The sequence below is a fragment of the Eriocheir sinensis genome, unplaced genomic scaffold (genome assembly GCF_024679095.1).
Source record: "Eriocheir sinensis breed Jianghai 21 unplaced genomic scaffold, ASM2467909v1 Scaffold617, whole genome shotgun sequence".
Taxonomy (NCBI): Eukaryota; Metazoa; Arthropoda; class Malacostraca; order Decapoda; family Varunidae; genus Eriocheir; species Eriocheir sinensis.
In genome coordinates, this window is record NW_026111962.1 from 177,913 (window position 1) to 192,500 (window position 14,588).

The window sequence follows — 14,588 nt, forward strand, 5'->3', positions numbered from 1 at the left end:
CAGGTGCACTTTTGGTGGTCTGGGATTCTTGGTGTGTGTAGGTGTGTGTGTGTGTGTGTTTGTCTGTTTGTGTGTACATGTATGTGGGTGTGGTTGGGGGGTATCTCTCTCTCTCTCTCTCTCTCTCTCTCTCTCTCTCTCTCTCTCTCTCTCTCTCTCTCTCTCTCTCTCTCTCTCTCTCTCTCTCTCTCTCTCTCTCTCTCTCTCTCTCTCTCTCTCTTCCTGGTATCTCTCTCTCTCTCTCTCTCTCTCTCTCTCTCTCTCTCTCTCTCTCTCTCTCTCTCTCTCTCTCTCTCTCTCTCTCTCTCTCTCTCTCTCTCTCTCTCTCTCTCTCTCTAGACATGGGGGAACTAATATATTTTGACTCTGTGGTATCTCTCTCTCTCTCTCTCTCTCTCTCTCTCTCTCTCTCTCTCTCTCTCTCTCTCTCTCTCTCTCTCTCTCTCTCTCTCTCTCTCTCTCTCTCTCTCTCTCTCTCTCTCTCTCTCTCTCTCGAGTGTTGGGATCTTTTATATATTTTGTCTGTGTGGTATCTCTCTCTCTCTCTCTCTCTCTCTCTCTCTCTCTCTCTCTCTCTCTCTCTCTCTCTCTCTCTCTCTCTCTCTCTCTCTCTCTCTCTCTCTCTCTCTCTCTCTAGACATGGGGAACTAATATATTTTGACTCTGTGGTATTCTCTCTCTCTCTCTCTCTCTCTCTCTCTCTCTCTCTCTCTCTCTCTCTCTCTCTCTCTCTCTCTCTCTCTCTCTCTCTCTCTCTCTCTCTCTCTCTCTCTCTCTCAAAAAACAACAAAAAACAACAAAAACGTAAAGATCCATTGAAAAGAAAAGACAGAGAGAGAGAGAGAGAGAGAGAGAGAGAGAGAGAGAGAGAGAGAGAGAAGGAGGAGGTGGGAATAGGAAAAGGATTAGGGGATTAGAAGGGAAAGGGTTAGGATTAAAATGTGAATCTTTGTAGGACATCAATGTATTCCAGGAGTTTCCCAAGTGTTTCGGGAAGCACTTGAGAAACAACTTGGATACATTCAGGAAATAGTTGAGAAACATTGAGAGAGAATGTGTGTAATTCACCACAGACTGATGAAGTTTTGGGCTCGTAAACACCAGCAGGTACCCTCCCGATCTGTGTGCGTGTGTGTGTGTGTGTGTGTGTGTGTGTGTGTGTGTGTGTGTGTGTGTGTGTGTGTGTGTGTGTGTGTGTGTGTGTGTGTGTGTGTGTGATTTTCAATAGTCTTGATAGTAAAGTATAAACTATTTTTACATTCCAGTCAAATTTCATATATATATCTATGGATGAGAGAGAGAGAGAGAGAGAGAGAGAGAGAGAGAGAGAGAGAAACTTTTATTTCCACTAAAAACTGGTTATTCTAAACATCTAAATAGACATGGTAGGTTATACATCTAAATATACATGTTGTTTTATACATCTAAGTATACATGGTAGAGTATACAGAAGGCAGTGGAGTAGATAACACATTCATGCAGAGGTCAACAGCATCGTTTAGAGAATTGATTTTAATGTGGTCAGATTTTGAGAGTCTTATTTCATGCGATAATTGGTTCCATAATTTACGAGCTAATACAGGAAAGAATCTTGTACCTGTGTCGATATTGGTTCTGGGGACGAAGAGATTGTTTTGTTGTCTTGTTATTGAGTCATAAGAACATAAGAACATAAGAAGAAAAGTCTGTCATAGAGTTAACAGCTGGGAGAGAGAGGATGTGGTCTGGGTTAAAGGAGTTGCCTCGTACAGATCTACCGGCCTCTTGTAGACTCCTGCGTTCTTATGGTCTTATGATTAGGTCTTTGATTTTAAGCCATTGTAAATCTTTAAAGAATGGAGAGACATGATCGTATTTCCTGGCTTTCCAATCTGACACTTTTATAGCGAAGTTTTGTAGTTTTTGTTTATTAAAGGTGAGTTTGCTGTCCCCCATATTGTGAATCCGTATTTTATGATGCTCAACACCAAAGTCTGTATAACCGTTAAGCGTGTTTCTGTGTTGAAGAGATCTTTGAGTCTGTTCAGGAAAGTTAAGGATCACATTGTTTTCCTTGGTGTTATTAAGTATGTGTGCCCGGAGCTCGCGTGTACCTAGGAAGATACATTTAGGTTGTATTATAAGACATTTCAAGAACACTCATTTGACAAGGCTTTCGTAGGAGTTGTGGGCATTTCCAGGGGTAGTTTTGTGACCCTGGTGTTAGTCTGACCCTTCCTCTGTACCGTGAACCTAAGGAAACACACATTTGCCAAGGCTTTTCTAGGAGTTGTGGGCATTTCCAGGAGTAGTTTTATGACCCTGGTGGTAGTGTGACCCTTCCTCTGTACCGTGAACCTAAGGAAACACACATTTGCCAAGGCTTTCCTAGGAGTTGTGGGCATTTCCAGGGGTAGTTTTGTGACCCTGGTGGTAGTGTGACCCTTCCTCTGTACCGTGAACTTAAGGAAACACACATTTGACAAGGCTTTCGTAGAAGTTGTGGGCATTTCCTGGGGTAGTTTTGTGACCCTGGTGTTAATTTGACCCTTCCTCTGTACCGTGAACCTAAGGAAACACACATTTGACAAGGCTTTTCTAGGAGTAGTGGGCATTTCCAGGAGTAGTTTTATGACCCTGGTGGTAGTGTGACCCTTCCTCTGTACCGTGAACCTAAGGAAACACACATTTGACAAGGCTTTCGTAGGAGTTGTGGGCATTTCCAGGAGTAGTTTTATGACCCTGGTGGTAGTGTGACCCTTCCTCTGTACCGTGAACCTAAGGAAACACACATTTGACAAGGCTTTCGTAGGAGTTGTGGGCATTTCCAGGGGTAGTTTTGTGACCCTGGTGTTAGTTTGACCCTTCTTCTGTACCGTGAACCTAAGGAAACACACATTTGCCAAGGCTTTCGTAGGAGTTGTGGGCATTTCCAGGAGTAGTTTTATGACCCTGGTGGTAGTCTGACCCTTCCTCTGTACCGTGAACCTAAGGAAACACACATTTGACAAGGCTTTCGTAGGAGTTGTGGGCATTTCCAGGAGTAGTTTTATGACCCTGGTGTTAGTTTGACCCTTCCTCTGTACCGTGAACCTAAGGAAACACAGATTTGACAAGGCTTTCGTAGGAGTTGTGGGCATTTCCAGGAGTAGTTTTATGACCCTGGTGTTAGTCTGACCCTTCCTCTGTACCGTGAACCTAAGGAAACACACATTTGACAAGGCTTTCGTAGGAGTTGTGGGCATTTCCAGGAGTAGTTTTATGACCCTGGTGTTAGTTTGACCCTTCCTCTGTACCGTGAACCTAAGGAAACACACATTTGACAAGGCTTTCGTAGGAGTTGTGGGCATTTCCAGGAGTAGTTTTATGACCCTGGTGGTAGTTTGACCCTTCCTCTGTACCGTGAACCTAAGGAAACACACATTTGACAAGGCTTTCGTAGGAGTTGTGGGCATTTCCAGGAGTAGTTTTGTGACCCTGGTGTTAGTCTGACCCTTCCTCTGTACCGTGAACCTAAGGAAACACACATTTGACAAGGCTTTCGTAGGAGTTGTGGGCATTTCCAGGAGTAGTTTTGTGACCCTGGTGTTAGTGTGACCCTTCCTCTGTACCGTGAACCTAAGGAAACACACATTTGACAAGGCTTTCGTAGGAGTTGTGGGCATTTCCAGGAGTAGTTTTGTGACCCTGGTGTTAGTCTGACCCTTCCTCTGTACCGTGAACCTAAGGAAACACACATTTGACAAGGCTTTCGTAGGAGTTGTGGGCATTTCCAGGAGTAGTTTTATGACCCTGGTGTTAGTGTGACCCTTCCTCTGTACCGTGAACCTAAGGAAACACACATTTGACAAGGCTTTCGTAGGAGTTGTGGGCATTTCCAGGAGTAGTTTTGTGACCCTGGTGTTAGTCTGACCCTTCCTCTGTACCGTGAACCTAAGGAAACACACATTTGACAAGGCTTTCGTAGGAGTTGTGGGCATTTCCAGGAGTAGTTTTATGACCCTGGTGGTAGTGTGACCCTTCCTCTGTACCGTGAACCTAAGGAAACACTCATTAGAACCCGACTGACCCTTCTTTAACCTTTAGAAATTGTTAATGTGAGAAGCGAAGTGACTTATAAAACCAACCATTGTGTTATTGATGTTTAGCTGAAGGCCGGTCTGTAGAAAATAGGTCCTTAGTTGTTTCAAAGTGATCTCAGCTTGATTAATTAAAGTATATTTATTTCGTTGATATCACCGCTGTGGGGGAACTGTGTGTCATTGGCGTGTTGGGCTAGAAGGCAGTTATTGAAATAGGTAGATATGAGTATATTGAATAATGTTGGGTCCAGTGTTGAACCTTGGGGGACTCCAAAGGCTACTGATGTCTTGGGTGAGACGATGTTTTAATGCGCCATCAAAACAGTAGATGTCAACATTAATCTGCGGGGGAACTAATATATTGTGACTCTGTGGGATCTCTCTCTCTCTCTCTCTCTCTCTCTAGACATGGGGGAACTAATATATTTTGACTCTGTGGGATCTCTCTCTCTCTCTCTCTCTCTCTCTCTCTCTCTCTCTCTCTCTCTCTCTCTCTCTCTCTCTCTCTCTCTCTCTCTCTCTCTCTCTCTCTCTCTCTCTGTGTGTGTGTGTGTGTGTGCAATTGTTGGCTAGCATATGAGCTATCTAGACCTAATGTTAAATTTCTCTATACAAAAGTGAGTGCTGCATTATACACTTCCAAACAAAAGTAAGTCCTGCTTGATAACTTCCAAACAAAAGTAAGTCCTGCTTGATAACTTCCAAACAAAAGTAAGTCCTGCTTGATACATTTCCAAACAAAAGTAAGTCCTGCTTGATACACGTCCAAACAAAAGTAAGTCCTGCTTGATAACTTCCAAACAAAAGTAAGTCCTGCTTGATAACTTCCAAACAAAAGTGAGTCCTGCTTGATAACTTCCAAACAAAAGTAAGTCCTGCTTGATAACTTCCAAACAAAAGTAAGCCCTGCTTGATACACTTCCAAACAAAAGTAAGTCCTGCTTGATACACTTCCAAACAAAAGTAAGCCCTGCTTGATACACTTCCAAACAAAAGTGAGTCCTGCTTGATACACGTCCAAACAAAAGTAAGTCCTGCTTGATACACTTCCAAACAAAAGTGAGTCCTGCTTGATAACTTCCAATCCTACCGAATAACATGTGTAATCCGTGCAAAACAAAAGTCCTGTGCATCCATTCTCTTATTTGTTATGGAAAACATAGAAGCAATGAACATGAAGAGGAACATTGCACTTTCTGCACATGACTCTGGTCCGCTGGTGGCACTCTGCACCGCGGGATTGCTTGCATGACTTGTACATGACCAGATACATCAGCATCGGTGCGTACCTTCTCATGCACTCTTTTCTCCACTCTAGCACCGCGGTAAGGTGACTTTGTGGACGGTTTCTGATAGGTTCCTAAGTAAGCTTGCAAGATGTCATATTACTATTCCCACACATTCGATGTATCTGCCATCCATTCTGACAAGCTGCATCAATTCCAAAAGCAAGTAGAGGATACCACCATTTCTTCCCTCTGAAAGACACTCTCTGAACAGCAATATTCCGACCAAACCGGTCCACTCCACTTGTTGTATTTGGTCACCACGTGTGGACAGTCAACTTTGATCTTTTGTCTCTTCCCTTTTTTTGGCTGAGTGGTAGCGTGCTGGGCCCACATTCACCGCGTGATGGACGACGCGGGTTCGAATCCCCACGCTACCACCTGGGATTTTTCAGTCACCGCCGAGTGGCTTAAAACTACCCACATGCTGTCCTGAAGATCACCCATCAACCCGGACTCTAGAGGAAGCCGTCCAAGTGAATCAAGAACGAGTTCCGGGGGGCAGCATGAGCCAAGAGAAGATGGCGCCACTATAAACACTTGCCTGCGCCATGACGGGCTGGGGCCGACTACCATCCAGGCCCCTCAGGAAAGCCTACCGGCGCTATAGGTGTTCACGTAAAAAAAAAAAAAAAAAAAAAAAAAAAACACTTCCGACTCTGTCTACTTTTGTGATAGGCTGGCACCCATAACTGTTGGATGCAAGTGTTATTGTCATGCATTCTAACAACACTTGTATCTTTTGCTGTTCTCATTGTCATTGATCCTCTCGGCTTCTGTTTCATCGCTGCAGTTTCCAAAGGGCGCTGCTCAGTTCTGTTCTCTCGGATCGTTCCCGTTCCTCGATGACCTAGCTCAGTAAGTTCATCAAGAAGTGCAAGACTAGTAAAAAAGTTATCAAAGTAGAGACTTGAATGTCTCCGGCAGGTGAGATGTGAGGGGCAGAACAACAGAGGCACCAAGTCCGAGCCTCTCTTGATCTGGAAGGGGGCTGCCGTTGATCCCTGGCATGGGAGGATATTTATCAGACATTCCCCTGGAGTTGGTGCTGACCATAACTTGTACCCAAATCTAATTGGTTTCCCGTGTATATGCTGCTTGCTACCATGATGTCGGGGAGGCGGTGGCTGAGTCGACAGAGTGACGGCTCCGCGTTCAGGAGGACGCGAGTTCAATCCCCGACCGGTGCCACCAAGCTGGGATTTTTCAGCCGCCGCCGAGTGGCTTAAAACTACCCACATGCTGTCCAGAAGACCACCTATCAACCCGGACTCTAGATTCTAGGATTAAAGATGAGCTCTGGGAGGGCAGCATGAGCCAGTGCAAGATGGCGCCACTATAAACACTCGCCAGCGCCAGAACGGGCTGGGCCGACCATCAGGACCCACCGGGAAGAAGCCTTGGGCCGACCATCGGGTCCCACCGGGAAGAAGCCTACCGGCGCAATAGGCCGTGACGTAAAAAAAAAAAAAATAAATAAAAAAATAATAGGGCACCATTGTCTCATCAATTGATATATTATTTGTAGTCATTACATATTTTGAGTTCTTCACAAAACATTCATTCAAATGGTCTAGGTTCTGTCTCACTTTACAGAGTTTGTCATTATCAGGAAGTTGGTGGTTGTTACAGGTGTGAAGGTATTTATGGATCTCCAAAAATCTTCCTCTTCTCATGCTTCGAGAAACCAATTCATTATGGCTGTCAGATTTAGTTTCCCGTATATTCTGTGGGGTAAGATATCCTGTCAACAACAGAATGTCTATATACACCTTCATTTCCCTTTCAGTTACATTTAGAGTGTGTTTTTTCTGAGAAGCATATGTGTTTGACATGTCTACTAATAGCTTCACCGCTGACTCATCAAAGCAAAGCGCAAACCAATCACTAGGACTCATGAAGTCACACACTTTTTCATTTGCTCGCATTGCTTGCTCTTTCACAGATAACTTAGGAAGTTCTACATTACCTTTCCAGAGACGGTCTTTTCTTCTGTTCCCTGAAGTTCTTTTCTTCTCAGTGTACTCATTCTTAGTTGCTCCAATGTCTCTAACTTCAGTCATCACTTCGCATTCTGAAGTTAGCTGAGCTTTTTTTTTTTTTTTTTTTACAGCAAAGGAGACAGCTCAAGGGCACAAAAAAGTAAACATTAATAAAAAAAAAAAAGCCCGCTACTCGCTGCAGTTTGGTGGTTCAGATTTCTTGTATTTTCATCATCTGAATCCTCATCTGTCTGGCCCCATCGTCTGGAGGAAAAATTGTGACTTCTACAACATCTCTGCCTCGGATTTCTTCATCTACATGCATCAATTCTTGCTCTTCGTTGTCTGGAGTTTCCAATATTTGAATCATATCATCGATAGTCAGACTAAATAAATAAATAAATAGAGAGAGAGAGAGAGAGAACGTATCCAGAACCTCCTCAGTAGACGAACACAGTGACAAAGAAGGCGCAATATTAAATTATAAAGTGAGCACCGTCTAATGTTATTATAAACAGCTATAAGTATAGTTGGTCCAATGCTCAGTGTCACCTACAGGGTGTTTTCATAACATGATAACATATGCAAGAGTAGTCACACAGTTATCTTGGCACGTTGCCTTTATTTAGCGACCTTTTGGGTCGCTCTAAAAGCACACTGTATTCATTTACTTACCTTTTTATTCTCTTGGCAGCCATTTTGGTGATGGCACTTGAGAATTTGGAGAAAATCCTTCAGTGCAGTCTTAACGCCATGGCGCTGCTGCAGATGTAAACAATGGCCCCAGTGGAGTACATCAAAGAAAACGTATTAAAGGATAAACAAAAATAAATAACAGAGCTACACGCAGACAAAGGTCTGTCACCTCTAGGTGACGCTGAGCGCTGAAGGCTTAATGAGGCTCGTAAAAGGATCTCCGCTTGTCAGGTTATGGCCGCTGGCTGATGGGACCTGGAATGGCTTTTCTGTGCCTGGCATCGAGTCCTTGTATTTTGGGAGCCACCCTTCCTAATAGTTCATCAAAATCAATGGTTGACCTTCCAAGAAAATGATTAATTAAGCCCTGCTCCACTAACTCTCTGCTTCGCCAAAAGTAAGACATTCTGTAACGCTTAACTGTCTATTAACGACCGCGGCCATACGCGTTTCCTTGTGTTCTTCTTGTTCTCCAGTGAGTGCAATATTAAACAAAACACAGAGGCCGTTGTGGCAATCTCCCCACACACCAAGATCCTGAGAACAACCCTGAGGTGTGGGCAGGAAACATGACTTCCCGAGGGTATGCAAATGTATCCCAGTGGTTTACCGAAACACTTGGGAAACGTCTGGGATACATTGCTGTCATACATAGATTCCTGGTGTGGACGCGCCTTAACACACACACACACACACACACACACACACACACACACACACACAGAGAGAGAGAGAGAGAGAGAGAGAGAGAGAGAGAGAGAGAGAGAGATTCATAAGTTTCTTCACATTTCTACAATAAAGCACACGAGTATATAAGTACATAGTATCTACATCCTGTCCTGCCCTTATCGACGGCAGGGAGGCCAATTTTAAAATAGATGTGCAATAAAAGTATTAAAATTAAAAGAGAAATCAAATATATCAAAACACATTAATAAAAGACTAAAAAAGACTACATATTGAACCGGTCACTAAAAATATATTGGTGCAATTGCTTCTTAAAAGACGGTCAAGACTGTGCCTTCCTTATCGAGAGAGGGAGGCTGTTCCGGAGTGCTCCTGTCACTCACATATGGAAAATAAAACAAATAGGTCGGTACGTTTCCCTTTATGATGTTATAGGTCGTTACGTCTAGCTCGTCCTCGTATTGTTTGTTGACCTTCAGCCAACCGAGCTCCTTTGAGAATGGCGTCACATGGTCACGTTTGGCGCCACCACCCGGTGCAACCTTTGCAGCATAGTTTTGCAATTTTTGAATTTGTTGCATGTGTGTTTTATTAGCGGTGGGCCATAGTCTTATTCCAAAATTAATTATGCTTAATACAAGTGACTGTACAGCTGTAATTCTTGCCTTTTTGCTAAAGTTCTCTTTTATACGATTTATGTACATAATGGTATTAAAAATCTTACTACTTATTTTGTTTATGTGCGTATCAAAAGTCGAGTGATCGTCACAATATACAGCCAGGTTCTTGAGGGAGGTGCTGGGTGATGGTACTCTCGTCAACCTGTAGGTGGATGTTTTGTGGGATCTGGGACGTCATTCCCCGACTTTCAGTAAACATGCCCTGGGTTTTAATTGGAAATATCTTTTCGATTTTGATAAAGTCTCCTCTCCTCTGCGAATTAGGTCTTGAATTCTGTCTATGTTTCCCGTGTATATGAACTGTGTGTCATCCGCGTACTGGATGACGAGCCAATCGGAGACGTATTGTGAGAGGTCATTTACGTACATTAAAAATAAGATAGGCCGAGCACTGATCCCTGAGGAGCTCCATAGGAGACGCCTAATTTATCTGAAACATGTTTGTCGATACGGACAGACTGAGTTCTATCACGAAGGTAGTCATTGAACCATAATGTATCTATTCTCAGTTCCTTTAGCTTGTTCAGTAATATTTGATGACTGACACTGTAAAATGCTTTTGACAAATCGCACACAGTAACTAAGGATATGTTACCATTATCAATGTTCTTATAAAGTTTATTGGATATTGTTAGTAGAGCGCTTCCAGCAGACAGTGCAGGTCTAAGGCCGTGTTGTGTGTTATTAAGGAGACGGCTGCCTTCAAGATGTTGGATTAGCTCACCCGTTACAACTTCCTCCAGGATTTCAGAGACACTGGCCAGAAGTGATATTGGTATATAGCCTTTTGGGTCGCTTGTGTATCCGCCTTTAAGAATAGGGACGACTACTGAGTGTTTCCATGGTGACGGGAATGTTCCAGTTGTTACTGAGGTATTTATAATGCATGTTAAGTACGTTATTATAACTGGCAGATATTCTTTTAAGAAGCGCGTTGGAAGGCCATCAGGTGGTTGAGGTCTGATCATATCACAAGTTGGGTTTATGGCGTCACATGCATTGAGTTGTGATTCAGTGTCATGGTTTAATAAGTTTTGGCGTGATTTATCAAAAGTTTCTTTCCCAACATTTGCAAAATATCTATTAAATCTATTAATTTCATCAGTGATTGTTTTTTCGTCTCCCAAGAGTAGTGGACAGGTTGTGTTCTTGTTTCCCTCTGTCATCCTCGAGTTTTTACTGTAATATTCAGACTTGGATTTGTTGACCAATTGCTTTACTTGTTTCTTTAGTTCCTTATATTTCACTTGGGAGAGCTGTTATTATATCTGTGTTGCTCACATCCTTCGCTCGGTCATACGTGACCAAGGGGCAGGGGGGAGGGGCCTACTCCCCTAGTCTACTTGTTTCTTTAGTTCCTTATATTTCACTTGGAGAGCTGTGTTATATCTGCTGTGTTCCTCTGCACATCCTCGCTCGTGAGTCATGCGTGACCCAAGGGGCGGGGACCTCTGTACTTCCCTAGTCACTGAAGATACACACACATTAAGACATTTCTTGAAACACTCAGTGAATATGTTGACCTGTGTTTCGGTATTGTCAGTGGCAAATATCTTGTTTGAATTAGCACTCTCCTGATAAAGCAAGTTACACAAAAACTCTGGCTAATATCTTCTTAGTTCACGAAAAGTTTTACAGTCGCTCGGCCTTTCGTAAGTTAATAGTTACAGTGATCGGTTCATGGTCGGCCACATGCACGGAAGTGTGTCAGAAACTGTTACAGAATGAGGTTCGTTGGTTACAATAAAGTCTAACAGCGTGGCAGAGCTGGGAGTAGTCCTCGTGGGTTCGATAATTACTTGAGTTGCTGTTTAATAAAGAATCATCATTAAAATCCCCTAAAATATAAAAATCCCTACCTTTTAAAACATCAGATATATAGTCATATGTACAAGAAAGTGTACAGGAGTAGCCTTGTAAATATCTCTTATATAGATACAAACACCTCCACCCCTACCCTTGCCACACCTAAAAATGTTATAGTTAGGAATATCAATATGTTCGTTAGGAGTTTCAGGTGATAACCACGTTCCACTTACGCATAATACATCAGTGTTTCTCCCTTTGATCAGAAGGTCTATCTCATCCTTGATAGCCATAATTCTCTGGGCATTAGAGAGAGAGAGAGAGAGAGAGAGAGAGAGAGAGAGAGAGAGAGAGAGATCCGACAGAGTCAAAGTATATTAGTTTCCCCATGTCGAGAGAGAGAGAGAGAGAGAGAGAGATCCCACAGAGTCAAAATATATTAGTTTCCCATGTCTAGAGAGAGAGAGATCCCAGAGTCAAAATATATTAGTTCCCCATGTCAGAGAGAGAGAGAGAGAGAGAGAGAGATATCCCACAGTCAAAATATATTAGTTCCCCATGTCTAGAGAGAGAGAGAGAGAGAGAGAGAGAGAGAGAGAGAGAGAGAGAGACATCCCACAAAGTCAAAATATATTAGTTCCCCCACAGATTAATGTTGACATCTACTGTTTTGATGGCGCATTAAAACATCGTCTCACCCAAGACATCAGTAGCCTTTGGAGTCCCCCAAGGTTCAACACTGGACCCAACATTATTCAATATACTCATATCTACCTATTTCAATAACTTCCTTCTAGCCCAACACGCCAATGACACACAGTTCCCCCACAGCGGTGATATCAACGAAATAAATATACTTTAATTAATCAAGCTGAGATCACTTTGAAACAACTAAGGACCTATTTTCTACAGACCGGCCTTCAGCTAAACATCAATAAGACACAATGGTTGGTTTTATAAGTCACTTCGCTTCTCACATTAACAATTTCTAAAGGTTAAAGAAGGGTCAGTCGGGTTCTAATGAGTGTTTCCTTAGGTTCACGGTACAGAGGAAGGGTCAGACTAACACCAGGGTCATAAAACTACTCCTGGAAATGCCCTCAACTCCTATGAAAGTCTTGTCAAATGTGTGTTTCCTTAGGTTCACGGTACAGAGGAAGGGTCAGACTAACACCAGGGTCATAAAACTACTCCTGGAAATGCCCACAACTCCTACGAAAGCCTTGTCAAATGTGTGTTTCCTTAGGTTCACGGTACAGAGGAAGGGTCACACTACCACCAGGGTCATAAAACTACTCCTGGAAATGCCCACAACTCCTACGAAAGCCTTGTCAAATGTGTGTTTCCTTAGGTTCACGGTACAGAGGAAGGGTCAAACTAACACCAGGGTCATAAAACTACTCCTGGAAATGCCCACAACTCCTACGAAAGCCTTGTCAAATGTGTGTTTCCTTAGGTTCACGGTACAGAGGAAGGGTCACACTACCACCAGGGTCATAAAACTACTCCTGGAAATGCCCACAACTCCTACGAAAGCCTTGTCAAATGAGTGTTCTTGAAATGTCTTATAATACAACCTAAATGTATCTTCCTAGGTACACGCGAGCTCCGGGCACACATACTTAATAACACCAAGGAAAACAATGTGATCCTTAAATTTCCTGAACAGACTCAAAGATCTCTTCAACACAGAAACACGCTTAACGGTTATACAGACTTTGGTGTTGAGCATCATAAAATACGGATTCACAATATGGGGGACAACAAACTCACCTTTAATAAACAAAAACTACAAAACTTCGCTATAAAAGTGTCAGATTGGAAAGCCAGGAAATACGATCATGTCTCTCCATTCTTTAAAGATTTACAATGGCTTAAAATCAAAGACCTAATCATAAGACCATAAGAACGCAGGAGTCTACAAGAGGCCGGTAGATCTGTACGAGGCAGCTCCTTTAACCCAGACCACATCCTCTCTCTCCCAGCTGTTAACTCTATGACAGACTTTTCTTCTTATGTTCTTATGTTCTTATGACTCAATAACAAGATAACAAAACAATCTCTATGTCCCCAGAACCAATATCGACACAGGTACAAGATTCTTTCCTGTATTAGCTCGTAAATTATGGAACCAATTATCGCATGAAATAAGACTCTCAAAATCTGACCACATTAAAATCAATTCTTTAAACGATGCTGTTGACCTCTGCATGAATGTGTTATCTACTCCACTGCCTTCTGTATACTCTACCATGTATATTTAGATGTATAAAACAACATGTATATTTAGATGTATAACCTACCATGTCTATTTAGATGTTTAGAATAACCAGTTTTTAGTGGAAATAAAAGTTTGTTATTGGTATTAATATTATTACTCTCTCTCTCTCTCTCTCTCTCTCTCTCTCTCTCTCTCTCTCTCTCTCTCTCTCTCTCTCTCTCTCTCTCTCTCTGTCTTTTCTTTTCAATGGATCTTTACGTTTTTGTTGTTTTTTGTTGTTTTTTTGAGAGAGAGAGAGAGAGAGACACACACACACACACACACACACACACACACACACACACACACACAGCCACACACACACACACACACACAGTCACACACACACACACACACACACAGAGAGACACACACACACACACACACACACACACACACACACACACACACACACACACACACACACACACACACACACACACAAGAATCCCAGACCACCAAAAACGCACCTGGCGACAAGACATCAATGAGATTCACATTTTAATCCTGCCTTGCTAATCCCTAATCCTTTTCCTCCACCTGCTCTCTCTCTCTCTCTACACTCTCTCTCTCTCTCTCTTTCTCTCTCTCTCTCTCTCTCTCTCTCTCTCGTCTGTCTTGTGTTGGGGCTGGGTTCAACATGGCGCTCATACAACAAGAAATAACAGACAGTAAGATTGTGGCCGAGAGTCCGAGGTGCTGGTATTACTGGAAGAGGCCTAAATACTTGTGGGAGCTACAGAGATAACCTCTGCGTCCATACATGTACACACAGACAAACACACACACACACACACACCTACACACCAAGAATCCCAGACCAGTAAAGTGGGCCGGGAGTCCGGGTTGCTGGATTACTGGTATATGCTTAAATACTTGTGGGAGGTACAAGACAAGTTCTCTGCGCCCGTCTTGTGTTGGGGCTGGGTGCAACATGGCGGCGCTCATACAACAAGAAATGACAGTTAACACTCATGTGACCCTAGTCGGCAATAGAGGCATTTTTGGTCTGGTCTGGTCTGGGCGCCCTTCTCGCGGCAAGCTCTCCGTGTCCGTCATGTGTTGGGGCTGGGTGCAACATGGCGGCGCTCATACAAGAAATGACAGACAGTAAGATTGTGGGCCGGGAG

At 43.1% G+C, this 14,588-nt stretch overlaps 1 protein-coding gene across 1 annotated transcript; it reads right to left on the reverse strand.

Annotated features, from left to right (window-relative positions):
* Positions 1–1,696: 1,696 nt before the first annotated feature.
* LOC126993461 (uncharacterized) lies at positions 1,697–4,140 on the reverse strand. The gene is made up of 3 exons (XM_050852601.1): positions 3,178–4,140; positions 2,593–3,072; positions 1,697–1,703 (listed from the first exon to the last, which is right to left on the reverse strand). The coding sequence occupies exons 1-3, from the start codon at positions 3,957–3,959 to the stop codon at positions 1,697–1,699; spliced, it is 1,269 nt and encodes a 422-aa protein (XP_050708558.1). The 5' UTR covers positions 3,960–4,140.
* Positions 4,141–14,588: the final 10,448 nt, after the last annotated feature.